Raw genomic sequence first — 13,677 nt, 5'->3', positions numbered from 1 at the left:
TTAGTTCTCCTCCTTTCTCAGATTTTTAAAAACAGGACTTGGTCACTACAGCTTACAGAGTCATAAAACACAGTCCACACAAAACCTGTACACAAAAATGCTCATTGCAGCATTTTTCGTAATAGCCAAAACAGTGAAATAACCCAAATGTCCATCAAATGATGAATGAATAAACAAAATGTGGTATTTCCATATAATGGAATATTATTTGGCAAAGAATAGGAATAGAGTACTGACACATGCTACAACATAGATGTACCTTGAAAACATCATGCTAAGTGCAAGAAGCTAGACACAAAAGGCCATATATTGTATGGTTCTATTTATATGATCCAGGATAGGCAAATCTATAGGGACACAAAGTAAATTAGTGGTTGCCAGGGGCTGGGGAAATGGGGAGATTGGGGAGGTGATAATTTAGGGGTACAGTTTCTTTTTGGGGTAATGAAAATGTTCTGAATTGACTCTGGTGATGAATGCACAATCCTGTGAACAGCCTAAAAACCAGTGAATTGTACATTTTAAATGGAATTGCATGGTATGAGAAATATATCTCAATAAAGCTGTTTTTAAAAAAAGAGGACATGACCTAAATATAAGACATGACACCATAAAACTCCTAGAAGAGAACACAGGCAAAAGATTCTCTGACATAGATCGTACTGATGTTTTCGTACATCTCCCAAGGCAACAGAAATAAAAGCACAAATAAACAAATTGGACCTAATCAAACATAAGCTTTTGCACAGCAAGGAAACCATAAGCAAAACAAAAAGATGACCTATGGACTGGGAGAAAATATTCGCAAATGATGCGACCGACAAGAGCTTAATTTCCAAAATATATAAACAGCTCATACAACTCAATAACAAAGAAAAATTAACAACAAAATTGAAAACTCGGCAGAAGACCTAAATAGATATTTCTCCAAAGAAGACATACACATGACCAATAGGCACATGAAAAGATGCTCATCATCGCTAATTATTAGAGAAATGTAAATCAAAACTACCATGAGGTACCACCTCACACTGGTCAGAATGGCCATCATTAAAAAGTCTACAAATAACAAATGCTGAAGATGGGGGCGTAGAAAAGGGAACCCTCCTACACAGTTGGTGGGAATGTAAATTGGTGCAGCCACTATGGAAAACAGTATGGAGATTCCTCAAAAAACTAAAACAGAGTTGGCATATGATCCAGCAATCCCATTCCTCGGCATATACCCAGGCAAAACTATAATTCGAAAAATATATGCACCCATATATTCATAGCAGCACTATTCACAATAGCCAAGACATGGAAGCAACCTAAATGTCCATCAGCAGATGAATGGATAAAGAACATGTAGTATGTATATTCAATGGAGTATTACTCAGCCATAAAGAATAAAATAATGCCATTTGCAACATGGATGGACCTAGAGATTATCATACTAAAAGAAGTACGTCAGAAAGAGAAAGACAAATACCATATGATATCACCCACATGTGGAATCTAAAATACGACACAGGGCTTCCCTGGTGGCACAGTGGTTAGGAATCCACCTGCCAATGCAGGGGACATGGGTTTGAGACCTAGTCCAGGAAGATCCAACATGCCACAGAGCAACTAAGCCCGTGTGCCACAACTACTGATCCTGCGTTCCAGAACCCGTGAGCCACAACCACTGAGCCCATGTGCCACAACTACTGAAGCCCGCACGCCTAGAGCCCGTGCTCCGCAACAAGAGAAGCTACCACAATGAGAAACCCACACACCACAATGAAGAGTAGCCCTGCTTGCCACAACTAGAGAAAACCTGCACTCAGCAATGAAGACCTAATGCAGCCAAAAATAAATAAATAAATTAAAAATAAAATAAAATAAACCTTATTTAAAAAAATAAAATGAAGTACGACACAAATGAACATATCTACAAACAGAAACAGATTCACAGTCATAGAAAACAGACTTGTGGTTGCCAAGCTGAAGGGGGGATGGGAGAGGGAACGACTGGGAGTTTGGGATTAGCAGATGCAAACTATTATATATAAAGTGTACTAACAACAAGGTCCTACTGTATAGCACAGGGAACTATATTCAATATCCTGTGATAAACCATAATGGAAAAGAATATATATATGTATAACTGAATACATTGCTGTACTTTGCTGTATAGCAGAAATTAACACAACATTTTAAATCAACTATACTTCAATAAAGTTTTTTTAAAAAGAGGACACAGGAAAAAATACCCCACAATCTCAAATTAGTGACTGTTGTTTGTGAGACTGACTATTGTATAAGTCTATTAGTTTGAAACATCCAGAGTTAATGTGTCCTTGAGGCTATTTGTCCTGAGTGGCCTGAGAATAAGTGCCCCAAAGCAGTGCTCAGAAAGGTCCCACAGAACAAAGGACAGCTTTTCTTTCACTGACCGCAGTTTTAACTGTAAGATTTTAAAACATTCAGGTATCAGCAGGTACTTATGAGTGACCTGGTTTATAAAACAGTTGATTTTGACAATTTAGACTTGGGTTGCCTCAGTTACTAGAACTAGGCTGAGACAGAGTTATGCTCAGGGAGTTTAGGGTTTGTCAGTGTCTTCATCCTCAAACAGGTTACTGAACCTCCTGGGTAAAGAGGAAGAATTTTCAAATTTTTGAAATCAAACTTTTCCAATTTATGGAGGTTACAGGTTCTTCAAATGAACAATTAAACTACCTTGCGTCAATTGGTACACATAATGATGCACATAAGGCAAACAGTAATCAAGGCAAATTTTACCAGTGTGTGCCAACAATTCAGGTTAAATAAAATAAGAAAGAAAAAGAATACTGTGTAAAATTAGGATAGTAAATTTAGAGATGGGGGTTGTTTGGGAATTATAATGTGGTTTCCCATGAATTTCACTTTGTTCCTTTTTCAGTCTATAAGAACAAATATAATTCATCTTCTACCCATAGGTGGTCAGCCTAATTTTCTGATAAGAGGCAAGAGCTACAGAGACCTTGGGCTGCCCCTCTGGCTTGCTACATTTTAGCTCTGTGAGTAATCTAATCTCTGAGTCTTGGTTTCCATATTTGTAACAAAAGAATTATTTGACCAAGTTTTTGTGGAGATTGAATAAGATGTAAACTGTGGAGCGTGGTGCCTAATGCACAGAGGCTTGTGGCAAAGCTGGCACAGGCTGGGTGCAGGGGGGGATCATCAAGTTCCTCGCAAAGAAAGACTTGCGACACTGAGGGAAGATGTCAGAGAAACTTTGTCAGGCAGGGCCCTAAAGGTTTGCAGGTAAGGGAAGGACACCACCAAACCTAGAAGATGCTGATAATCAAGGAAGGCTTTTGCCAGACCCCTCATTAGAATGCCAATAAGTGGTGTAGTTGCCCTTAGCGTTAAGGACAGAAAGTACCCTTATTCCCAAATATAAAACTTAGAATTAGTGTCTATTGAGGGTAAAGCTAACAAATAGGGTGGAAACAGAATATAAACAATCTCCACTCAAACTGCTCAGATTACAACACTAATGGGGAGTCTTAGGATCGATAAACTAGAGCTGTGAAATTACCAGCTGCGGGATGAGAGGGAAGATCAGATGCAGAAGCCCTCCAAGGGGGCTGCAAAGTCAGGGCAAGCAGACAGAAACCCTGGGCCCTGCTGGGCCAGGGATGGCTCTCCAGCAGTACACGAACAGTCCACCCTATGAGCAACTGGAAGAAGGCCAACGAAGTCCACGCAAAGAACACCTCATATTTCTGGCTTACCACACACTTGTTGAATTAAAGGGACTGTCTGGGTGGGTACCACCTCCTAGGATGACAAAAGGGGGCAGGCCCAAGGAGCAGAAGGGAAGGGACACCACACTCACACTGCAGAGGATGCCCCCCTTGCCCTGCATCCCCTCTGCAACATTCTAGTAATACTTCTGGTTTCACTGCTGTTGTTTTTTTGTTTTTATAAACAAACTGTGAAAATCAACAAACTACCTCAACATCAAACATGTGTGATTTGCACCAATTCTTACACACACACACACAAAAAAAACCCAAATAATGTAGAACAAATAAGAGAAAAACTCTGGTCAACCTCTAAGCTCACCCATGGCTGGTGGCTGGCATTCTTGTCCTCAGGAGGAGGGAGTCCATTTTCTTGTTTCTCTGCGGCCTCACGACTGCCTGAAGTGCAGGGAAGTCCAGGGCCTGCTGCCATCTGCAGGCAAAACAGAAAAAACACAAGTTATGGCTCAAATCATCCACCTGAAGCCCCCAACCTGGGCCTGTCCCCAGGCAGCTGGAAGACCTGGGGCCTGTCCGGGTGTAAGAAACAGAACTCACTCAGTTCTGTGTTTGGGACCCCACCACAGAGTTGTGACAGACATAGTAAAAGTTCTAAATGATCAAGGGCTCAAGTATTTTTTTTTTTTAAATAAATTTATTTATTTATTTTTGGCTGCATTGGGTCTCTGTTGCCGCATGCTGGCTTTCTCTAGCTGCGGTAAGGAGGGGCTACTCTTCGTTGTGGAGTACAGGCTTCTCATTATGGCAGCTTCTCTTGCTACAGAGCACGGGCTCTAGAGTGCTGGGTCCGTAGTTGCGGCACACGGGCTTAGTTGCTCCGCAGCATGTGGGATCTTCCCAGACCAGGGCTCTAACCCGTGTCCCCTGCATTGGCAGGCGGATTCTCAACCACTGCGCCACCAGGGAAGTCCTCAAGTATTTCTTAACAACAGCAGCAAACCCTTACACATGTGCCAGACATTGCTCTGAATGACTTACATTTATTAACTCATTTAATCCTCATAGAAATAGGTGAGGGACTTCCCTGGTGGCACAGTGGATGACTCCTCGCTCCCAGTGCAGGGGGCCTAGGTTCAATCCCTGGTCAGGGAACTAGATCCCATATGCATGCCACAACTAAGAGTTCATATGCCACAAATAAGGAGTTGGTGAGCCACAACTAAGGAGCCCTGGAGCTGCAACTAAGGACCCAGCAAGCTGCAACTAAGGAGCCCGCCTGCCTCAACTAAAACCCAGTGCAACCATAAATAAATAAATAAATAAATTTTTTTAAAAAAAATAGTGAATGTTTTAGGAGGTCTCTGCCAATTTGCCTGATTATTGAGTTAGGCTGAATAATTAAAATGAAAACCTTCATAAAACCTGATTTCAAAGAAGGGTCAACTATGAAAACTCTGTGAGAGATTCTGAGCATCCTCCAGATCAGTCATTCCCTGAATATTTATCAAGTGCCTGTTATGGACCAGACACTGCTCTAGAACCTGGGAATAGCGACACAGACACAAAAGACAAAGTCCCTGCTCTCACAGAGCTTCCATTCTGGTGGAGGGCGGCCACAACAGAAGAGGTGATAAATGTTGTACAGAAGAAAAAGCAGGGTAAAGGGGATAGAGAGTGATGACAATGCTGCTAATATTCATTCATTTATTCATTCGTTTCCAAGTGCTTATTAACCATCTACCACAAGTAGGCACTATGCTGGGATGCAATGATGGGCCAAAAATAGACATGGCCCCTGCCTGTAAGGGCTACTTACTCACACAGGAGAAGCATATGATCACCCAAATAAATGCAAAGATGTTAACTCATGGTAGCTGTGATAGCAGAATGGCACAGGTCCCAGTGAGGGCATCCTAGGACGCTCAGAAGCCTGGGATGGAGTGGGAGAAGGACAAGCATCCTTGGTAAAAAGCAGACCATGTGCAAAGGCTGGATCACAGACAGCAAGCCAGAGGCAGAGTGGGGAGAGAGGAGGCAGATGGAGGTGGAGAAGGGATGTGGGCTCTTGCACAGCACTCCCAGCCACAAGATGTCCTTATCGTCTGAGAACTGGAGCACCACACAAGGGCCTTAGGCAGAGGAGTAAGATGGTTGGATGCCTGTGTTTTTAAAAGATTACACTATGTGGTAGGCTGAATAATGGCCCCCCCAAAGATGATGATGTCTGAATCCCCGGAAGCTATGAATATATCTCCTTACATGACAAAAAGGACATTGCAGATGTGATTAGGTTAAGGATCTCGAAATGGGGAGATTATCCAGGTGGGCCCAATGTAATCACAAGTGTCCTTATAAGAGGAACACAAAGAGAGATTCAACTACAGATGAGTGTCAGAGCGATGCAGTGTGAGAAAGACTTGTTAGTTTTAAAGGTGGAGGAAGGGTCCATGAGCCAAGGAATGCAGGAAGCCTCCAGAAGCTGGAAAAGTCAGCAAAATGATTCTCCTCCAGAGTCTACAGAAGGAAAAGGGCCCTTCTGAAACCTTCAGAGCTGTAAAATAATAAATTTGGATTGTTTCAAGCTACTAATTTTGTGTTCATTTGTTACAGCAAAAACAGGAGACTAATACACCCTGGTTTTTGTAAAACACAGGCTAGAGGTTATGGGAAGGGGAGGCAGGGACCAGCTGGAGGTCACTGTGTCATCCAGACAAGAGATGTGAGAGATTGAACCACAGCGGTGGCAGTGAGGTGGAGAGGAGCTGAAGGACCCCAGGAGGGGAGGAGTCGGCCAGTCAAGTTCCAGACATTATTGGAATGCAGCAGCAGGCCTTCTTTAGGCTCAGGACCTGCCTGGCTCACCCTGGGCAGCGCTTACCACCCTTTGTAGAAGGCGGAAGCTTGCACTAGGGCTGTAAGACCACCTCCAGATAGAGACACCATCTGCTCACTTAACAGGGACCTGCCAACCCCTTTCCCACAAAGGAGTCCAGGGATTTCCAGGAACACTCTAAGAACTAACACTCTCAGAATTTCGACTAGGAAAAAAGCAGCAATTGTTTCTGCCAAGCATTAGGCCTTGCAGTGAACCTTTTTTTCTTCCTAAGAGAGATTTTGTAATCCTGGAAAGGAGGCATCTAAATTTAAATATACCTATCTTCAACCCAGGTGAAACAGAACCATGATTATATCTAACATGTAGAAATTTCACGGTCAGTAGCATAATGCAGAAGTTAAAGAAAGAGAATAAAGGAGAAACTAGGAGACCCTCTCCCAGCATTTCCTCCATTGTTATTTAATGATTCAGATCTACTGAAAAAGTGGGATCCTAATCTGGTCCAGCCTAAAAGGGCTATTGAGAAGAAGAGGCAATAAAAATTATTTCAAAGGATTTTAGATATATTCTATTTTACTCCAAAAGTATAAATATATACCTACCAAGACAAATACCCTGGAGGATACTGAAGGGTGGCAAGAAAGTCTTGTCATCCTCCCATGGCTTTGCAGGAGGCCACAGGGACCTAACTAGATTCTAGGAGCATATAAGGACCCAGGAGTGCCTGCAGATGGCAAAATACCAGGCAGTCCTGTTAAGGTTAGGACACATTAATTTAAAAATAGTTATATGTTTAAATTGTTTTTCTGTTGACAAAAGTGACATATGTTTATTAGTGGAAACCCCAAAAATTTCCTGTACTCCCAACAGTCCAGAGATAACTTATCTGTAAATATTTCTTCCAATTTTTCACACACAAACACACAGGCATACACACATACACACTTTCTTTTTAACAACATTAGGATAGTGTGCATATTTTTCTTTTGCAACCAGCTTTGTTTTATCTAACAGTATATAATTTTTCCATGTCAGTAGATATACTTTAAGATTTGGCACTATTCTATCACTATTTTCCATGGTATCAAAATCACTTAACTAATCCCTTATTGTTAGACAACGGAGTGGTTTCTAACTTTATGATAACGGAAGTCACACTGGGAAGAACAGCCCCATATATAAGAACACCTCCCCATTTAAAATCTGTGTCTGAAGCTCAGATTATTTCTTAGGGTTGTGTTTCACACCTTTCAGTCATCCATACATCAATATTATTATTTTGCCATAATTAAATGCCATCTGTACCGTACTTAACATTTCTCTTTAAATCAACTCATTTTTGCCCTTAAATAAAAGTGTTTTAAAAGCAAACCTTATTTACTATTGTCAATGGAAAACCAGCATCAAATGTCATAAATGAAGGCAGGCACAATAAATAAATACAATGGAAAACACAACAGTGTCACGAAAATACAGTTGATATTGCTATCCCTTTGCTCATCCTTTTATATCAAGTGGGAGATTAGGAAGGCTTAACAAGGTGTTAAAGACGTATTAGCTCCAAGATGAGATTTTTCTCCTCCCCTTGGTCAGAAGATTGGAAAGGAATTGACCAGAGGAATAACTTTCTTACCATGGGAGTCAGTGTTAGATGATGCTGCAAATGTATCCCACCTCGAATTACCCTGCACCACCTGAAATAAGCCCAAAGGCAAACATGTTTTAGGATACATGTTGAAATCAGAATTATGGGGATAAAATGTATGGACACTTTAAAAAGGTTTTGATAAACTCCATCCAAGTTAGTTTTACCATAGTTTTACTATGAGAGTGCCCACTTTACTTCACCCTCAGATACTGTTATAAACAAAAATGTTAAAATGTTAAGCTTTTTAGTGTAAGATATTCAGCAGCTGAATTTTCAAAGCTATTTTCATACTCCTCCAGCCAGTTTCTGACCCTGGGGAGGGCAATTATATGAACCTCAGCTAGTGGTAAATTTACACAAACTGATATTGCACTTGGTTTAACCAAGCTAAAGTAAACTCAGTAAAACATGAGGAAGTGACTTTAGCATTTGCAAATATTTTAGAATGCTTTTGTGCAGGCAAAGGTCAAATGAGGATCAGAATAGCATGGATTCCAAAGAATACTTTTGAGAAATAAGAGACCCAGAGAGGCATTACTCCTGAGACACAAAACACTAAAACTTTTCAGTAAGTCAATGAAAACTCTAAAATAAACATGTGTTTAAGCCTTCCTATCTTGGTGTAATGAGCAACTGCACAAATAGGTTACAGATTAATGCAACTGTTAAGACTTCTAAAATAGAAAAATAAAAGCGTATTTTGAAGCATGAAGAGTTAATAACAATAGGAAGCTTCCAGATTATTTCAATAATTCTTAGGCAGACACGTGTGTATGTGCCTGTGGGAGAGGAGGATTAAAAACATGCTAAAAAGTTTCTTATGTTTGAAATGAAGTTGGACATTCTGATTAATTTTTAGCATTTATAGGAAAATATGTTTACCTATGCTTAGAACTTAATGAGGGCTCCTAATAGGATACAGAATTCCAAGTCACTAAATGAAATGCAGGAAGGAAGGAATGGGGACAAAGACACCTTGATGATTCCAGAAGAGGTCATAAGAAAAAAAAAGGAATATATAAATAACACAACTCAATAACAAAAGACAATCAAATTTTCCAAGTAGATCTGAATAGACATTATTCCAAAGAAGATATACAAATGGCTAATAAGCATATTAAAAGATGCTCAATATCATTAACCATCTGGGAAGTGCAAATTAAAACCACAATGAGCTCAAAATTTACACCTGTTAGGATGGCTATAATCAAAAATATAGACAAGTGTTGGTGAGGATGTAGACAAATTGAAACACTCATGCATTGCTAGTGGGACTGTAAAATGTTGCAGCTACTTTGGAAGTTTAAACAAAGACATACCATATGATCCAGCAATTCCACTTCTAGGTATATACCCAAGAGACGTGAAAATATATGTTTACACAAAAATTTGTATATGAATGTTCATAGAAGCATTATTAGTAACAGCCAAAAAGCAGAAACAATCTAAGTGTCCCTCAACTGATGAATGGATAAACAAAATGTTTATCCACATGATAAATCCACATGATGGAATATACTGGGCAATAAAAAGGAACAAACTGGGGCTTTCCTGGTGGTGCAGTGGTTAAGAATCCGCCTGCCAATGCAGGGGACATGGATTCGAGCCCTGCTCCAGGAAGATCCCACATGCCACGGAGCAACTAAACACATGTGCCACAACTACTAAGCCTATGCTCTAGAGCCTGGGAGCCGCAACTACTGAGCCTGCGTGCTACAACTACTGAAGCCCGCGTGCCTAGAGCCTGTGCTCTGCAATGAGAAGCCACCGCAATGACAAGCCCGCGCACCGCAACGAAGAGTAGCCCCCACTCGCCACAACTAGAGAAAGCCCGCGTGCAGCAACGAAGACCCAATGCAGCCAAAAATTTTTTTAAAAAAGGAACAAACTACTGACACATGCTGTAGTGTGGATAAACCTCCAAAACATTATGCTAAGTGTATGAAGCCAGTCACAACAAACCACATATTGTTACAATCCCATTTATATGAAATGTCCAGAAATAGGCAAGTATATAGAGACTGAAAGTAGATTAGTGCTTGCCTAGGGCTGGGGAGGGGAATATTAAGGGATACTGGAGAATGATTGCTAATGGAGTAATAAAGATGTTCTAAAATTAGATGATGGTTACACCCTCTGTAAATATACCACAAACCACTGAATTGTATCCTTTTAATGGGTGAATTTTATGGTATGTAAATTATATCTTAATAAAGTTGTTAATAATAATAAAAAGGAGACCATAAATGAAGCTAACAGATAGGAGACCAGACTACGGGAAGATTTACAACATTGACATTTCACGAAGGATTAACATTTTAGTGAGCATACCAATATATAAGGATCAAAATGAAAACCAGATAGAAAATATCAGAAACCTAGAAGAAGAGTAATGAGACAAATAGGCAATTCACAAATGGCAAAACAATATGATGAGATGCTCAATTAAAACAGAAATGGAGTACTGCTTAACCCACTAGTTTGACAAAAAATTAGTAAATTAGATAATAATAAGCGCTGACAGACATTGGAAAAGGGACTCTTCATGGACTCCTGGTGGGAGGAAACAGATGAAGCCATTCAGCAGCACAAAGTAGCAGTTTTTAGTAAAAGACATCCTACAAGTATCCCAGAATTAGCAACCTCATACCTATCTATGGATCTATCTATCTCAGAGACATTCTTGCCAGAGAACACACAGAGACACTGGAAAGGATATCTGGTGCAGCACTGTTTGTGGAAGCAAGGAGTTGGAGGCCACTTAATGTCTATTTCCAGGGGACTAGTTAAGTACTTGCGGTGTACACTCTTGATAGAAAATTATGCAACAGCCAGGATTAATGAATCAGACTTACATATATCAATATGGTTCGACTTAAAAACATAATGCTGAGGGAATCAAAGAAACAGTATGAGATTTATAGCACAGCAGTATTTATTAAGTACAACAAAAGCAAAACATGACATACATTTCAAAGATAAACATTTTCTGAGAAGATATAAGGAAAGGTAGTTTGTAAAACAAACAAATATGTCACCATGGCTGCCTAAGTGTGCGTGCACGGGAAGGAGCGTGTTGAGAAATGGAGGATAAAAGGAAATAACGAAATGAAACAAAATGACAGACTCTAAATGGACCAAGGGTTATAGTGTGCCGTGACTGAAGAGTATGAGCAATTCAATTTTGAAGGCCTGAGATCCTAAGGAAAATAAAATTCCATGCATCATTTTCTTGTGAAAAATGTAATAAAGTACATCACGTGCTGGTGGCTAAACCAATGAATAATAAAGCCACGAGAAAAGAAGGTAGTAGGGAGGCTTGCACGGTCTTTAGCGGATTCATTCGGTTTTCAGGAACATGGAAGCAAGAACCTGGGGTGGTGAAAATGCTGTGGATGGTGTCGACTACAAACCTCTCCCTCTCCACCCACAGACAGAAGAGAGGAAAGGGAGAGAACCATGCATTTCAGCTTAAATTTAGTTAATAGGAGAGAGAAGAGACATTAACGAATTCTAAAGAAAAGGAATAGCTCATTGAAAGTACATCACAAAATCAAAGAATCCGATTTTCTGGCTCATGATAAAGGTGGTATTTTCTAAAAGCAATAAATGCTCACCACCACCCTGAAGGGGTGTACAGAGGGGAAACTCCATGTTTTAAAAATTAGGACCTTGATCTTTTGTCAAGGCTGTTTTCAAAGTTAAGGTTATTCAAGTGTTCTTTCAGTAATGGGTCTTATGATCAGATCCATGTGATTAGGCTGAGACAAAAGTTAAGTAAAAGGCGGGTGCTCTTAGTATTGCCTACAAAAACCATCATCACTCCAAAGTAAGTCAAGTGTCTGCAGATTTAGTCACTTTACTCCTAACACTTAGGGTCTTTTCCCATCTACACAACTGGTCTTGTGGGCACCTTGCATATATATTTTCTCTTGCCAGGGAATGGGGGACACCCAAGGGCAGCGGCTGTCTCCATAGCCTTGAGGTGGAGCCCAATTTTGAGCTGGCATGACCAAGGGCAAAGACCTGGGCATTCATCTTTCACCCTTCTGCTGGTGGACAGAGTGGACAGAAAGTGTCCTGTTTGGGATGGACTGAGTCCCCGAGTGCATCCACCCCTGACCATTTCTGCCAGCCCTGGGGTTGGGGCCCCTGCAGAGTCAGCCCCTGTTTTCACCTGGGCAGAGCCTTGGGGAGGGAGCGGCATCCTGGCCTAGTTACTCTCCATGCCTACGACCAAGGGAGATGAGCTGCAAGCTTGCCAGCTCAGGGAACACCTGAAAGGCACCCCAGGTGCGCCCAAGTACACCAGATCTGAAAAACGTAGCCAAACAAGCCAGGTATGGGGCTGCGTGCCCAAGCAGAGGAGTTTGATAGAGATAAGAAGGCGTAAATTATGAATTCCTCCCTGCTGGGCTCAGGTGAGACATTCTGCTCAGCATTTTACATACATCCTTCCACTTTGATTTTTACAGAAACTCGGTGGAGGCGTGGGGTGGGGTGGGTGTCGGCCTTCTACAAAAAGAAAACGTGTGATAGGAGCGGTGGCCTGGCTAGCCCCCGCCCCACCTCGACCCCACGCAGCCAGATCCTTGGCGCGTTTGTCCAAGCCCCCCGCCACCCCGCCCTGGGCTTCCAGCCCTGCCTGGAGGATCAGAGCCACAAGAGCCCAGCGGTACCGCATCTCAGGCCCTCCTAGCCCCGCCGCAGGAACCCCCGGCCAGGCCGGCCCTCGCCCAACCTCCGCCTGGCGTCCCGCCCGCGCGGTCCGCAAGGAGGAGCCCGCGAGGCGACCACGAAAGGGCTGCGCTTACCTCGCCGGGCGCGGGCTGTGGTCTCAGCTCGCTAGCCCCAGGCCCACCGCCCGTACCCTGCGCCCCTCGCCCCGACGGCTGATACGCCGGCTGTTGGACACCGCCACTTTCATTTTCCTCAACACTGTCGGCAGGAAAGCGAAAGCGAAAGTGAAAGCGGCCGAGAGGCGGGCTTGAGCCCGAGCGCGCGGTGAACGCGGAGCGCGGGGCCGTCAGCCAGAGGCGGGGGCCCGGGCCTCGGGTCTGCACGCGGCCGTCCGGGCGGCGTTCGGCTGGAGCCACGTCCACCCGAGACACCGCTAGTCAGCCCGTTGCGCACGTCGCGGCCGCGCATTGCGCCCTCGCCCGGCTACGCGGCCCACGGCGCCTCAATCCCCCCGGGCTGCTTTCTCATCTGCCCTTCATTTAGCGCCCGCCGGGGCCTCGCAGCTGGAGGCGGGCCCGGGATCTGACTGCCGGCGGCGCTTCGTGGGTTTCTGGCCTGAGCGGGCGGGTGCTGGCCTGGGCGTTCGGGGGCAAGCCTCTGAGGGGTCCCGGTGGGAGGTGCTGCAGGTTTCGTTCGCCGACCCCGGGGGTCCGGCGCTCCCCAGCCCAGGCATGCGCACTGGTCCCTCTGCCCCGCTGGGGGCACAGGCACCGCCGACAGCCCGTTCCTGA

The 13,677-nt window shown here is 43.2% G+C and overlaps 1 protein-coding gene across 6 annotated transcripts in view; it reads right to left on the bottom strand.

Annotated features, from left to right (window-relative positions):
- RAD50 (RAD50 double strand break repair protein) overlaps nucleotides 1–13,309 on the bottom strand; it is a 234,214-nt gene extending 220,905 nt beyond the window's left edge. For 2 of the 6 annotated variants that reach the window (XM_067731702.1, XM_067731704.1), the window contains exons 1-3: nucleotides 13,021–13,309; nucleotides 8,192–8,252; nucleotides 4,084–4,194 (exon numbers count right to left, since the gene is read on the bottom strand). In XM_067731702.1, coding sequence (XP_067587803.1) covers nucleotides 4,084–4,194; nucleotides 8,192–8,194 — 114 coding nt within the window. In that variant the 5' untranslated portion in view covers nucleotides 8,195–8,252; nucleotides 13,021–13,309. Of the gene's footprint in view, nucleotides 1–4,071; nucleotides 4,195–8,191; nucleotides 8,253–13,020 lie in introns of all 6 variants that reach the window. The other 4 variants (XM_067731703.1, XM_067731705.1, XM_067731700.1 and 1 more) reach the window with 3 other exon arrangements.
- Nucleotides 13,310–13,677: the final 368 nt, after the last annotated feature.

Source organism: Pseudorca crassidens, chromosome 3, assembly GCF_039906515.1.
Source record: "Pseudorca crassidens isolate mPseCra1 chromosome 3, mPseCra1.hap1, whole genome shotgun sequence".
In the NCBI taxonomy this organism is placed as follows: domain Eukaryota; kingdom Metazoa; phylum Chordata; class Mammalia; order Artiodactyla; family Delphinidae; genus Pseudorca; species Pseudorca crassidens.
Note: the sequence above shows the minus strand (reverse complement) of the source record. Positions and strands in the feature narration are given on the sequence as shown.